General features: G+C 44.2%; 1 protein-coding gene across 3 annotated transcripts in view; it reads left to right on the forward strand.

The window, feature by feature from the left end:
• The first annotated feature begins 991 nt into the window (after positions 1-991).
• Positions 992-13599, forward strand: part of EXOSC10 (exosome component 10) — a 42487-nt gene continuing 29879 nt past the window's right edge. For 2 of the 3 annotated variants that reach the window (XM_020973976.1, XM_020973981.1), the window contains exons 1-7: positions 992-1132; positions 6298-6434; positions 7827-7950; positions 10187-10291; positions 10641-10806; positions 11006-11117; positions 12491-12566. In XM_020973976.1, the coding sequence (XP_020829635.1) occupies positions 1016-1132; positions 6298-6434; positions 7827-7950; positions 10187-10291; positions 10641-10806; positions 11006-11117; positions 12491-12566 (837 nt within the window). In that variant the 5' untranslated portion in view covers positions 992-1015. The remainder of the gene's footprint in view (positions 1133-6297; positions 6435-7826; positions 7951-10186; positions 10292-10640; positions 10807-11005; positions 11118-12490; positions 12567-13599) is intronic. The other variant, XM_020973992.1, reaches the window with a different exon arrangement.

The following is a 13599-nucleotide window of genomic DNA, read 5'->3' on the forward strand; positions in this document are numbered from 1 at the left end:
TAATACTGGTGTCCTGATGTTTTTCAGGAATTTTCTCTGGCTGTCCCCCATGCCTTGTACACTCTCCCTCCTCCCATCTGACTTTTGACCTCCCTGGTTTCAAGTGCCAAATAAAACTGAGTCTTCTACAAGAAACCTTCCCAACCCCTCTGATTTCTAGTGCCTTCCCTCCATTAATCATTTCCTACTTATTCTTCATACAGCTTGTTTGTACACCCTTGTTTGCATGTTGTCTCACCTATTAAACTGTGAATTCCTTGGTTAAGGGACTGACTTTTGTCTCTTTCGTATTCAAGGTGCCTAGCACATAGTAGGTGCTTAATATTTTTTTCTTTGTTGGATTCTACGATCCCAGGAACTATCTGTGTGGCCTTGGGTAAGTCATTTCCCTCCTTTGGGCCCCAGCTTGCTCATCTGTAAAAAAAAGGGCACAGTTGGTCTAGACGACTATCTCAAAATAATAATAATAATAACAATAATAATAATAAACAGCTAGCATTTATATGGTGCTTTAAAGTTTGCAAAGCTCTTTACAAATATCCTCTCATTTCATCCTCACAACCACTGTGGGAGGTAGGTGCTATTATTACCCTCAATTTTACAGCTGAGGAAACTGAGTCAGACAGAGGTGAAGCGTTTGAGACCGGATCTGAACTCGGCTCCATCCGCTGATCCACATGGCTGCCTGTAAATCCACATACGATCTTCTACGCCTCTGGGCCTCAGTTTCCTCCTCTGTAAAACGAGGGGGGAGGGAAGGCTGGACTAGATGACCACCTTTCGATTTAGTACTCGTTGTTACATTTCCGGCCTGTTTCCGCCTGTGTAAAACGAAGGGGCTGGCCCACAGGACTAACTGAACCGGGCCCCTACGCTTCTCCACTGCTCACAAAGCCACGTCGGTACCGGGCAACGGGCTGGGCTGCGGGAGCGTCTCTGCGCATGCGTGCTCAGGAGCACGCCCTCCCCCGCCGCCGTCCTCTCGCGAGATCTCTGGGGTTGGGGGGGCAGGAAGATGGCGGCTCCCAGCGTTCGAGCCGCGAGACCCGGGCCTGAGGCGGCGGCGGCGGCTCCCGAGCCGAGTGGAGTGATGGTGCTGCCGGGGTTCAAGGACGCGGACAGTTTCGTGAAGGTGAGCGATCCGCGACCCTGGGGGCCCGAGGGCCCCTGCCCTCTGCCCCGGGCCTCCCCTACGTCAAGGGCCGACCCCCCCCCTCCCCGCACCCCCTCCCTCCGGGCTGCGCCGGGCCTGCCCTGCCCCCGGTGCCGCCTGAGGAGGGAAACACGCCCCGGCCAGTCCGCGGTCCGAGAATCTGCCCCCTCTTTATGGAGCCTGTTGCTGGGACTCCCCCCTCTCTGTCCCCCTCTGCCCACCCCCCATCCATCCGTCCTTCTTCCTTTCTGTCTATTCTCTTCCCCCTCTGTCCATCCCCCTCTATCCCTTCTCCCCCTCTATCCATCCTCCCCCTCTGCCCACCCCCATCCATCCATCCTTCCTTGCTATCCATCCTCTTCCCCCTCTGTCCATCCCCCTCTATCCCTCCTCCCCCTCTGCCCACCCTCCATCCATCCATCCATCCTTCCTTTCTATCCATCCCCCTCTGTCCCTTCTCCCCCTCTGCCCACCCCCCATCCATCCGTCCTTCTTCCTTTCTGTCCATCCTCCCCCTCTGCCCATCCTCCATCCATCCATCCTTCTTTTCTATCCATCCTCTTCCCCTCTGTCCATCCCCCTCTGTTCCTCCTCCCCCTCTGTCCATCCTCCCCCTCTGCCCACTCTCCATCCATCCATCCTTCTTTTCTATCCATCCTCTTCCCCCTCTCTCCATCCCCCTCTTCCTCCTCCCCCTCTCTCCATCCTCCCCCTCTGCCCACCCTCTTTCTATCCATCCTCTTCCCCCTCTGTCCATCCCCCTCTGTCCCTCCTCCCCGTCTGTCCATCCTCCCCCTCTGCCCATCCTCCATCCATCCATCCATCTTCCTTGCTATCCATCTTCTTCCTCCTCTGTCCATCCCCCTCTGTTCCTCCTCCCCCTCTGTCCCTCCTTCCCCTCTGCCCACCCTCCATCCATCCATCCTTCTTCCTTTCTATCTGTCCTCTTCCCCCTCTGTCCATCCCCCTCTGTTCCTCCTCCCGCTCTGTCCATCCACCCCCTCTGCCCATCCTCCATCCATCCATCCTTCTTCCTTTCTATCCATCCTCTTCCCCCTCTGCCCATGTCCCCCATCTCTATCCATCCCCTGTCCCCTCTCAGGCCATCGCTCTCTCTCTGTATTCTCTCTATCCATCTCGCCTCTATCAGCCTCCATGTCTGTACCTACTCTGTCCATCCCTCTCCCTCCCTTCATCTGTCACTTCTATTAATCCCCTCTGTCTCAAGTGAGAAACTCCAGTGCCTTTATAGGAGCCTAGATCTAGGCCTGGAAGAGACCTTAGAGGCCAGCCCTCTCATTTTATAGATGGGGAAACTGAGGCTAGGGAGGATAAGTCATTTGCCTAAGGTCACACTAATAATAATCACCAAACCCAGCACCTATGATTCCAAAAGCAACAGTGTTTCTGCTGTAGTCTTTCATTCATAGCCTTGTACAGACTACCCTTCCTGTCGTCTTACCTTTTACTTCCTCCATGCTCTTTGTGATCTGTGATTCTGTTCTACCTGCTGCTTCAGTCTCCCTGCCTCTGCCTTGCCTGTCCTCCATACCCAGAATACTTTTCTTCTTTCCCTCCAACTCTTAGAATTCCTGATTTGCCTCCTACATGAAGCTTTTCCTCATCTTCCCAGCTCCTAGTGCATTCCTTTTCAAAACAACATTGTATTCATTTTCTATATTTTTAAAAGTATATTTGTATATGCCCATCTTGTTTCCTTTGTCGTTGGCATGTAAGCTCTTCAAGGGCAGGGAGCTGTTTTGCTTTTCTTTGGACCCCTAGTCCAGGGGTGGGGGACCTGTGCCCCACGCAGCCTTTGTAGAATGCCTGGTATCTAATAAATAATTGAGAAATACTTGTTGATCACTTGAAGGGAAGGGCTGTTTTATTTCTCTTTGTATTCCTAATACTTAGCACCAGTGCCTAGCACACAGTAAGCTTTTTTATAGTTTCCTCATCCAGTAAACATTAAGTGCCTGCTTTGTCACAGGCACTGTGCTAAGCATTAAGACATACAAAGAAAGGCAAAAGATGGTCTTTGCTCTAAGTAGTTCACGGACTCTTGGAGACAAAATGAAAACTACCTACAAACAAGATATTGAAGGATAAGTTAAAGGTAATCATGAGAGAAGACACTAGAATTAAGGGGGATGATGAAGAAAGAAAGGCTTCTTGAAGGAGTTGGGATTTTTCTATGGAACTTGAAGGAAACCAGGACACATAATTTGGCCTCTGATATAAGTTATAGAATTTCAAACGTTAGCATTTACTAACTACTATAAATATATCTGGAGAATTAAGACACTTTTGAAATCTATAGATGAAGAGGGAGAGAGTTCTAGGCATGGGGAACAGAGAAAATGCTTGGAGTTGGGAGATGGTGTGTCAAGCTCAAGGGAACAGCCAGGAGGCCAGTGTCACTGAATTCGAGAGTATGTACAGAAGGGTAAGGTGTAAGAACATTGCAAAGGGTAGGAGAGTTCAAGGTTATGAAGAGTATGCCAGGGTTTGAATGCCAAACAAAAGATTTTATATTTTCATCATAGAGGTGATAGGGAGTCACTGTCATTGATTGAATGGGGAATAGGGAAAGTGGAGTGGGGAGAGGTTAAGGGAAAAGATAATGAGTTCCTTTGGGACATGTTGAATTTAAGATGTCTCCTGTACATCCAGTTCAAGATGTCTGAAAGGCAATTGGAGATTCCAGATTGGAGGTCAACTGAGAGGCTGAGGCAGGAATCATCAGCATAAAGATGATAATGAAATCCGGGGGAGTTGATGAGATCACCAAGTGAATTAGTATAGAGGAAAAGAGAAAAGGGTCCAAGACAAAACCTGAGGGATACCTGGTATGAGAGAGCACGTTCTGGAGGAGGATCCAGGAAAAGAGACTGAAGTAGCTCTCAGGGAAGTAGGAGGAGAACCTGGAGAGCAGTGTCCAGAAAATCCAGAGAGGAGAGCGATCAGCGGTGGCAAAGGCTGCAGAGAGGCCAAGGAGAACGAGGATTGAGAGATGGCCATTGGCTTGGGCGACTAAGAAATCATCAGTGACTTTGGAGAGAGCAGTTGTGGTGGAATGATAAGGTTGGAAGCCAGGTCGTAAGGGTTTAAGTGAGTGAGAAGGGAGAAAATGGAGGCACCTGTTGTAGACAGACTTTTCCAGAAGTTTAGCCACAAAAGGCAAAAGAGATGTAGGATGATACTACCACCTGTCCTGACCCTCACTGAAAGAAAAAAAGGAAAAATCTCTTGTAACCAGCAGGGTGCTGGCAAATGTTTAACAATCAGCTTGGAAGTGCATGACAAATTTTAAAATTTAATCTGCATTATTAACATTTTCTCCATCACTTTCTTGAATCTAGATAATCGACAAAACAATAAACCAAGCCCTAATTTTTGGTATTTACTGATTTCTGAGGTAAAAATGCTCACACCGAGAACTGAACAATCATCTCTTTTGAGCCTGTACAGTTGGCTCTAGCACACACTTCCTGCTTGTAACAAATACCCATCATAAAAAATTCCTTCATTGCCTGTATCCAAAAAATGCATGTTTCATTATGCACCTTGAGTCCACCACCTCTCTGTCAGCAGGTGGCCAGCATGTTTTATCAGGAAGCCTCTGGAATTGTGGTTGGTCACTGTGTTCATCAGAGTTCTTTTAAAGTTGTTTGTCTTTACAGTATTATTATTTTATAAGTTGTTCTGGTTCTTCTCATTTTACTCTGTCTCACCTCATGTTGGTCCCTCCAAGTTTCTCTGAGACTTGTCCCTTTCCTCATTTCTTAAGCACTGTTTTATTGCATTATATTCAGATACCATAATTTTCAACCATTCTTCAGTTGACATAATAGGCTTTTAATAAATGCTGATTGATTGATGACGTATCTCATCACCATAGAATGAGAGTCAGTGTGAAATGGAGAATAGAGCCTTGGGTTTGGAGTCAGGAAGATTTGGGCTCACATCCTGTCCTCAGACACTAGATTTATGAACCTGGATGCGTCATGTAACATCTCCAAATCTAACTTTCCTGACAGTAAAATGGGATAATACCTGAAATGCCTTTTTCAAATGAGCTCATATTTTATTTTTTTAATTGTAAAGTGTTTTACAAATGATTACTATTGTTAGAGCATCTGTTGTTGAAAGGGATTTTTAAGATATAATGCAATTCCTCTTCCCTCATTTTACAGAAGAGGAAATTTGCCCCGAGTCACCCAGAAAGCAACAAGCAGTTTGGAGGTTCAAACCCAGACTGTTTAACTGCAGATCCAGAGTTCTTTCAGTAGTACCACACTTTTGTCTTTATATGTTTCCCTCCTTGTAGAATAATATGCACAAGGGGATCTTTCTTCCCACTAGATTATAAATTTCTTGAGAGCAGTGCCTCTGCACATTCCCTAATACCTAACACAATAACTTATACTTACTAGGTATTCGACAAATGTCAGATTCTCTTCTTTTAGGACCTGGTTTAGATGCTGCCCTTTTCATGAAGTCTACCTGATCCTTTCCTACACAATTAACAATAATAATTGCATGACTCAGGACTTGGTTCAAGTCTTAGCTCTAACACAGGCTGGCTCTGTGACCCTGGGCAAATTACTTAGCCTTTCAGTGCCCCAGGCAAATATTTAAGACTACATATAAGTTATAGACAGTTGGCAAACTGCATTGGTAGAGAGGCTGTCCAGGTTGCAAGTTTGGACCACAGAAAGGTTTATTAAGTGCTTTCTTCACAACCACCATATGAGACGGCAATGCAGCTATCATTATCCACATGTTACTAGGCTCCAAGAGATGAGGTGGTTTGTCTGCAGTCACATAGATTCTGAGCCAGATTTTACCCTTACAAGTCCTGTGTTTTTTCCACCATACCACACTGTTTGGAGCTAGCTCAGTGGCACCACAGTGAATAGAAACTGGGCCTTGAATCAAGAAGACCTGAGTTCACATCCAGCCTTCCTAGCTGTGTAATCCTGGGCAAGTCACTTCATCCCTGTCTTCTTCAGTTTCCTTATCTGTACCTCCTCCAGTCTACCTACCTCCCTGAATTGTTGTGAGTAGCAGAAAAGATATATAAAGTGCTTTGCAAACCTGCATAAATGCCAACTATTATTATTATTATTTGTTTTTGGCAGTTTGCTCTTGGCTCTGTGCTGGCTGCTACAAAAGCTTCCAATGGGCTGCCACAGGCTGGAGATGAGTATGATTTTTACCGAAGTTTTCCTGGCTTCCGGGCATTCTGTGAAACACAAGGAGAGAGGTTACTTCAGTGGTAAATGCTCATTGTCATTTTCTCTTATCAGTGATGGAAATATTTTTTAAAAAAAAAGGTGGTAAAGATTTTTTTCCAGAAAAGTTCTGGCGTGTATTGTGGTTTTGTTGTTTTATACTCCAGAGCTGTATCCATATTATGAAGGGGACCATGAAAATGAGGACGTTTCAGTTGCCTTGTGAACTTTGAGTTACCCTTTAGAAGACTGTTGAGCCCAAATTGAGCTTGTCTTTTTGGATTAATTAGGGGACTGGGAAACAGACACTGACATAATTTTGGCTTCTGATATAAGTTATAGAATTTCAAATATTAGTGTTTACTAACTACTATAAATATATCTGGAAAATTAAAACACTTTTGAAATCTATAGATGAATAATGCTCTGGGTCTTAATAGTTTTGTTTTGTTTTTTAACAGTTATATCTCAGAGTCAGAAAAACTATTTCCTAATTACTAGAGTAAGAGGCTGAGATAGAGTGTCTGTTGTCTCTTTAGAACTGTGAAACACATAGAATTAGCAGGCACTGTAGAAATCTCACCCATCTTTTGTATTTTGTAACTGGAGAACTGCAGTTAACAAGGCTATTAAGCACCTGCTGCTTGCAAGGGATTATTCAAGGCACTGGAGATACACAGATTGGAAACAACTTGGTCTCTGTCCTAAAGGAATTTGCAGTCTTGTGGGAGGTGTACAGTAAATACAGAGATAAGTAAAGTACATAATAGATGAGAAGGAAGTCAAAGTGATCTGGGAACTTTTGAGGAAAGAAAGAATATGTTAATTTGGAAGCAGAGATTCAGGGAAGGTTTCACCTTCCCTGATTAGAATGGAGTGCATTCTAAGCGTGAGGGAATAGGCGGGACAAATGCCCAGAAGTGGGAGAGTGCAGCCTGGAATGTTGATGGTACAAAGGGAAATAATGTGAAATAGGGTAGACAGGTATTACAGATTTGGGCAGGGCCTCAGAGGCTGCCTGGTCCAACCCCCAGCTGGCTAAGAATGTCTCTACAACCCACCATTCCAGTGTGGATGGTTTGAGCCAATTGGAAGGCCTTGGTACCAGGCAGAGGAGTTTGTATCGATGCTATGGGCCAGAAAGAGGCGCTGAAACCTTTTGGGCATGACAATATGTATCAGTCTGACTGATGTGTTAGGAAGGGTATTTTGGCAGCTGCATGAAGTATGACTGGAAACGTGACCATTTGACAGGCAATTGCAGGGCTTGGCCTGAGACCCATTAGCAAGTTTTGGTGGGTTCCTATTAGAATGACAGACAGTTAAAGTCACAGCACAGTTAAAGCCTCTTGGGTACCTTCCTTTGTAGTGTTCTTCTCCAGTTTATAAGAAAAAGAATTTATTAATATGAATAAATCTTTTTCTTGTTCCCTTAGTATGAGTAAGGTCATGCAGTACCAAGGCTGTCGTAGCCACATTAAGGACCGGAGTAAAGTGACTGAATTGGAGGACAAGTTTGATTTGCTGGTTGATTCCAATGATGTTATTCTTGAAAGAGTGGTGAGTAACATGGCCTGATGGTCTGCATCAGCTAGGAAATGAAACTCTCTTGTGACAGTTAAGTGTCCTGCACCCAGAGATGCTGCTGGGGGAGCATACACTAAGAGTGATTATGTCTGTGGTAAGGTTTACAAAGTCCTTTGTAGACATTATATCACAGCAATCCTCTGAGGCTCCACAAGTATTATTATCCTCATTTTCATGTTGGAAGAAACTGAGGCTTATTGACTCATCTCTGTTAAACGGCTAGTGAGTTTCTGAGGCAGTATTTCAACCCAGGTCTCTTCTAACACCAAGCCAGGAGCTCTTTTCCACTACATCACATGCCTTCTATCATAAATGAAGCAAAACCCTTAGTACATTAGAAAAACAATGTGGTATTTCTCACTAGCAGTGCATATTTCTGTCTTTCTGGGCCCTAATTTCCCTATTTCTAAGGAAAGGGCCTCTCTAATCCCTTCTAACTCCAAATCGTGTCATCCCATGGTACTCTGAAGAATTTCTTCTAGACTCATTTCATCTTGACTCAGGAATCTTCAGTGAGGACACAGCAGAGAGCTCTGGAGGGTAACGGTTATTCGGTTATAAGCCTGAATATTTCTGAAAAGTGCTTTGTTTGGTAGGACTTCCTAGTCATCTTTCACATTGTAACAAAATGTCTTGCATTCTGCAAATCAATCTTTGTAGAATTTAAGGCATATGGCTTACCAGTTAAATTTCACTTCTCTTATTACCTATCTATATATCTGCGCGCGCACACACACACACCCCTCTCCTTTTGGTGGCTAACCTTGGGAAGGCTGTCTTCAATAGCTGCTTCTACTTCGCTCTCTTGCTAACTCCCTACAGACTGACTTCTGGCCTCTTTATTCAACTGAAGCCACTCCAAAGTTACCAGTCAGTGATCTCTTAATTGCCAGATCTAGTGGCCTTTCCTCATTTCTCATCCTTCTTGACCCTTCTGCAGCATTTGAAACTGCTGATCACTCTCTTCTCCTTGATACATTCTTCTCTTGAGGTTTTTGTGACACCGCTCTCATTTTTCTCCTTCTACGTGATGGACCCCTCCTTATTTGCTGGATTCTAAGCCAGGTCACTCCTGCTTACTGTAGGTTTCCTCCAAGGAAACCTCAGCTGGCATCTCTTCTCCCTTTATCCTTTATCACTTGGTGATCTCATTGGCTCCCGTGGATTCAATTATCACCTCTGTGAAGATGATTCTCAGGTCTTTTGTCTGTTCCTCATCTCCAGTCTCTCATCTCCAGTTGCTTATTGGACATCTCAAACTGGATTTGAACATTTCAAACTCAGTGTCCAAAGCTAAACTCACTATCTTTCCCCAAAAACCTTCTACTCTTCCTAAATTCCCTGTTGCTGTTGTGAACACCACCATCCTCCTAGACACCCAGATTTGAAACCTAGGTAGGTATCGCCCTCAGTTCCTCACTTTCTGTCATGAGCCCCGTGTCTAATCTGTCGTCACGTCCTGTCGATTGTACCTTCATGACGCCTCTCCTCTGACGTCTGCCACCACTTTGGGGCAGGCCCTGATCGCCTCGTATCGGGATTATTGCAGTAGCTCCCAAGGCAGGTGTCGCCTTGCTTCAGGTTCATCCTCCACTCCGTCGTCAGATAGATCTGCCTGATCACCGGTCTGACCGTGTTACCACCTCCCTATTCAGTCGACTCCAGTGACTCCCTGTTACCCCTAGGATCACATAGAAAGTCATGTGTTACATATTCAAATCCCTTCACAACCTGGCTGCTTCCTGCCTTTCTAGTGTTCTTATGCCTTGCTTCCCCTCCACATATTCTACAGACCATTGACACTGGCCTCCTTGCTATTCCTCACACAGGACACTGCATCTCCTGACTTCTTGGAGAGGAGAGGCTGCCTCCAAGCCTGGAAAACGCTCCCCCTTCACCCCCACCTCCTGGCTTCCCTGAGGTCTCAGATAAAGTCCCAGCTTGTGCAGGAAGCCTTCCCCGGCCTCCGTTCTTCTTAGTGCTTTCTCTCTGAGACAAGCCTAGTTTGTCCTGGGCAGAACTTGCTTGTACATAGTTGTTTGCATTTTGTCTCCCCATTAGACAGTGAGCTTCTTGGGAGCAGAGACTGGTTTTTGCCTCTCTTTGTATCCCCAGCACTTTTTAGCTTAGTGCCTGGCACACAACGAGCGTTCCATAAATGCTTATTGACTTGCCTTATAATCTGTGTACTTCTGGTTCTTGATTTTAGGGTATTCTCTTGGATGAAGCATCAGGAGTGAACAAGAATCAGCAGCCTATACTCCCTGTAGGAATGCAGGTCCCTAAAACAATTGTGTCCAGCTGGAATCGTAAGGTGAGGATTCCTCCTTACCCAGACTGCTATGCTCGTTACAGTGGTTAACTGTGATTCCTGATTTAAGCTATAAATTGAGCTTTTGCTAATTAAAATTTCAGTCCTGGTTTTGTGGACAAAACTAACTTCTGATTTAGCTTGCTGTCCTGCACACCACCTACTTATATCCTTTTTTCTGCCTCTATCAGAGCTGCCTGGCTTTTAGGCATTTCAGTCTTTAAATGCATCTTCATTGATGGGAAAGTTATGACATCCGTTGGAATGTTACTCTTCTAGTTCATTTAATGCAGCAGACCTTTTGTAAGGGACATTGGTGTAGACCAAATTGAGGATTTCTCTCTTTCCTTAGGCAGGAGAGTATAACAAGAAAAAACAGTCTGAAACTTTCCGACTACTTCATGCCAAGAACATCATTCGACCTCAGCTAAAGTTTCGAGAAAAGGTGGATAATTCGAACACACCATTTGTTCCCAAAATCTTCATCAAGCCCAATGCTCAGAAACCTCTGGCTCAGGGTAAGTTGTCTTGGTCAGCTTTTCTTTCAGTCTGGGGTGAATAGGAATGTTGAGTGCGAGGCTAGAAAACCATAAAACCATCCCACATCTGGCTGCTTCATCACACGAAGTCTCAGTCCTTTCAGAAATACAAAATGTTGGAATTTTAAGTGTTGATCTTGCATGTATAAAATCAGCTTTTATCTGCTTTGGTCCCCAGCACTCACCAAGGAGAGACGTGAGCGACAAGAACGCCCTGAGGATTTGGATGTGCCGCCTGCCTTAGCAGATTTTCTCTATCAGCAGAGAACTCAGCAGATTGAACAGGATATGTAAGAGATCAGCCATGCCTGGGAGAGTTTATAAAATTTAGCATGAGATGGACTCTTAGCTACCATTTAGTCAGCTATCCCCAAAAGAGATTGTAAGTGGAGTCCAGAGTCTCACAGTTGGAGCAGTATCAAATAGGAGGTTCCCACCCAAGGCCTCAAATGAAATCCAGGGCTCTTTTACCACATCACATGTTTTCTCGTGTTAATTTTCAGTTTCACTTCTTTGTCATTCCTGTAAATGTGAGATTATGCCTTAGAGAATCAGAGAAGCAATTCATAGAAATGTTGAAAATTATCAATTAACCTTTTGATATATAGCCTAAGAAAGTCTCTGTGAACATGTAACTTTTCATACAAGTAGTGGTAGAGAAATGTTGCATCATATCAGTTGGTCATGTGCCTAAATACTAGGGCCGTACCTGCCCCCCTCCCCTCACACTGTCAAGCCCCTGGTTTGATGTTCTAAAACCCAAGCCCCTAGGCTAGAGGGCAAGGAGGAGGTCTTCTTTTTAAAATGTCTCACAGCCTCTAGCAGGATGCCTCACTCAGAGCAGGCACTTAATAAATGTTTTTCTTTTTTGTCTGTTTTTTCAGTCTTTGGTGTGAATTTTCACTTTACGTTTTAAAAATAATCCATCTAATGTTATATATATAACTTTACCATAGTAACCTCTCAGTAACTCTTTGCCAGTCCCCTTCTGATCCCTCTAGTTTTACATTCACATATCCTTACACATTTTGTACATATTTGTAATTATTGTGCATGTGTTTCCTTTTGTCCTGCTTTATTTCATCTGTATTCCATTATATCTGCCTTTTCCATATTTCTTTATTTTTCTCATACTCCTCTTTTTTAATGGGGTCATTAATTCTCTGGTTCCTTTGTTGTGGTAGGTAGAGTGAGTGCCCTGGTGTCTGGCAGGTGCTGCCAAGCAGTTATGGACCTGGTGATAATTAGTGGAGAGGGAGCCTGGTTGAGTGTAAAGAAGATCATCATTAGTTTGGCCACCAGATGATTTTTTCTCTTGCCACAGTAACTCTCCTAAACTATTCCTAAGACATGAGGGTTGTAATTTTTGTCAGTAGACGGAGAGCCTGCAGTAACTGAATTAGAGATCCTTGAATTACAGTAGTAAAACAGTAAAACTCTTCCATACTAATATACCATGACTTGTTCAGGCATTCCTTGCTTTTTGAGATTTTTGCTGTTAGAAATAATGCAGTTTTTATGATTTCTAGAATGTGTGTGCCATTTAAAAATTCATTTTCTTCTGAGGCCTTTGTTCTCATTCCCTTTCCACAAGTCATAATAGATCAGGGTCCAGGAAAGCTGCCGTTTTTCCTTTGGCTGATTTCTTTTTCAATTCATCCAGGTTTGCTCATCCCTATCAGTATGAACTGGATCACTTTACTCCACCAGATGCAGTCCTTCAGAAGCCACAGATTCAGGTTAGTCTCCCGCCTACATTCTAGAATGGATCCCTGCAGGAAGGGAGTGAAAATCTACCAATATTCATTTATTAATCACCCTTTATGTGCCTGGTACTATGCTAAGGACATAAAGGCAAAGCTAACCAGCACCTGCTTACGAGGAGATCTTCTAATGGGGACATAACGTATACAAACATATAGGCATATATGAGATATATTCTCAGGGTATGGAATTACCATCAAGAAAGGCCTCCTACAACAGGTGATATCTAAGCTGAGAGAGTCCAAGAGGTCTAGGTGAGGAGGGAAAGTATTCCAGGGATGGGGCCAGCCAGCAAGTGCAGATGTACGGAGATGGAAGGTGCAGCAAGTAGCCAGTAAGTTTGGGGGCTCTCTCTATATATCTGTATATCTCATCTTCATAGAGATGATGACCGAACCCATAGGAACTGATGAAATCACCAAGTGAGAGAATGTAGAGAGAAAAGAAGGCCTAAGGCAAAACCTTGTGGTACACCCATAGTTAGTGGGCATGACATGATGAAGACCCAGCAAAGGAGATAGAGGGAGAGGTTAAAAGAGAGAATCAAGAGAGGGGAGTGTCATGAAACCACAGAGAAGAAAGAGTATGATGAGGAAAGAGTGGTCAGCAGTCTCAGGTGCTACAGAAAGGTCAGAAGGTTGGGGATTGAATAAAGGCCATTCAGGTCACCAGATAAGAGATTCTTGGTAACTTTGCAGAGAGCAGTTTTATTTGAGTGATGAGATCAGAAGCCATTCTGCAGAGATTTTCAAGATCTAGAAAAGTGGAGGCATCAAGTGTAGACAGCTTTTTCAAGGAGTTTAGCTGAGCAAGGAAGAGAGATATAAGGTGATAGTGATGGTTGTAATAGGATCTAGAAAGGGTTTTTTAAAGAGAAGGGATGCCTAAGTGTTGTGTTTATGGCTTAGGTTTGTTGGTAGTAAATGACAGCAACTTTGGGGAATGTCTCCAATTCATCCTTTGTTTTGACTTTGGGGAAGATGATTAGTCACTTTTACTATTTCTAAC

This window comes from Phascolarctos cinereus, unplaced genomic scaffold (assembly GCF_003287225.1).
Source record: "Phascolarctos cinereus isolate Bilbo 61053 unplaced genomic scaffold, phaCin_HiC Scaffold_726;HRSCAF=1367, whole genome shotgun sequence".
Lineage (NCBI taxonomy): Eukaryota > Metazoa > Chordata > Mammalia > Diprotodontia > Phascolarctidae > Phascolarctos > Phascolarctos cinereus.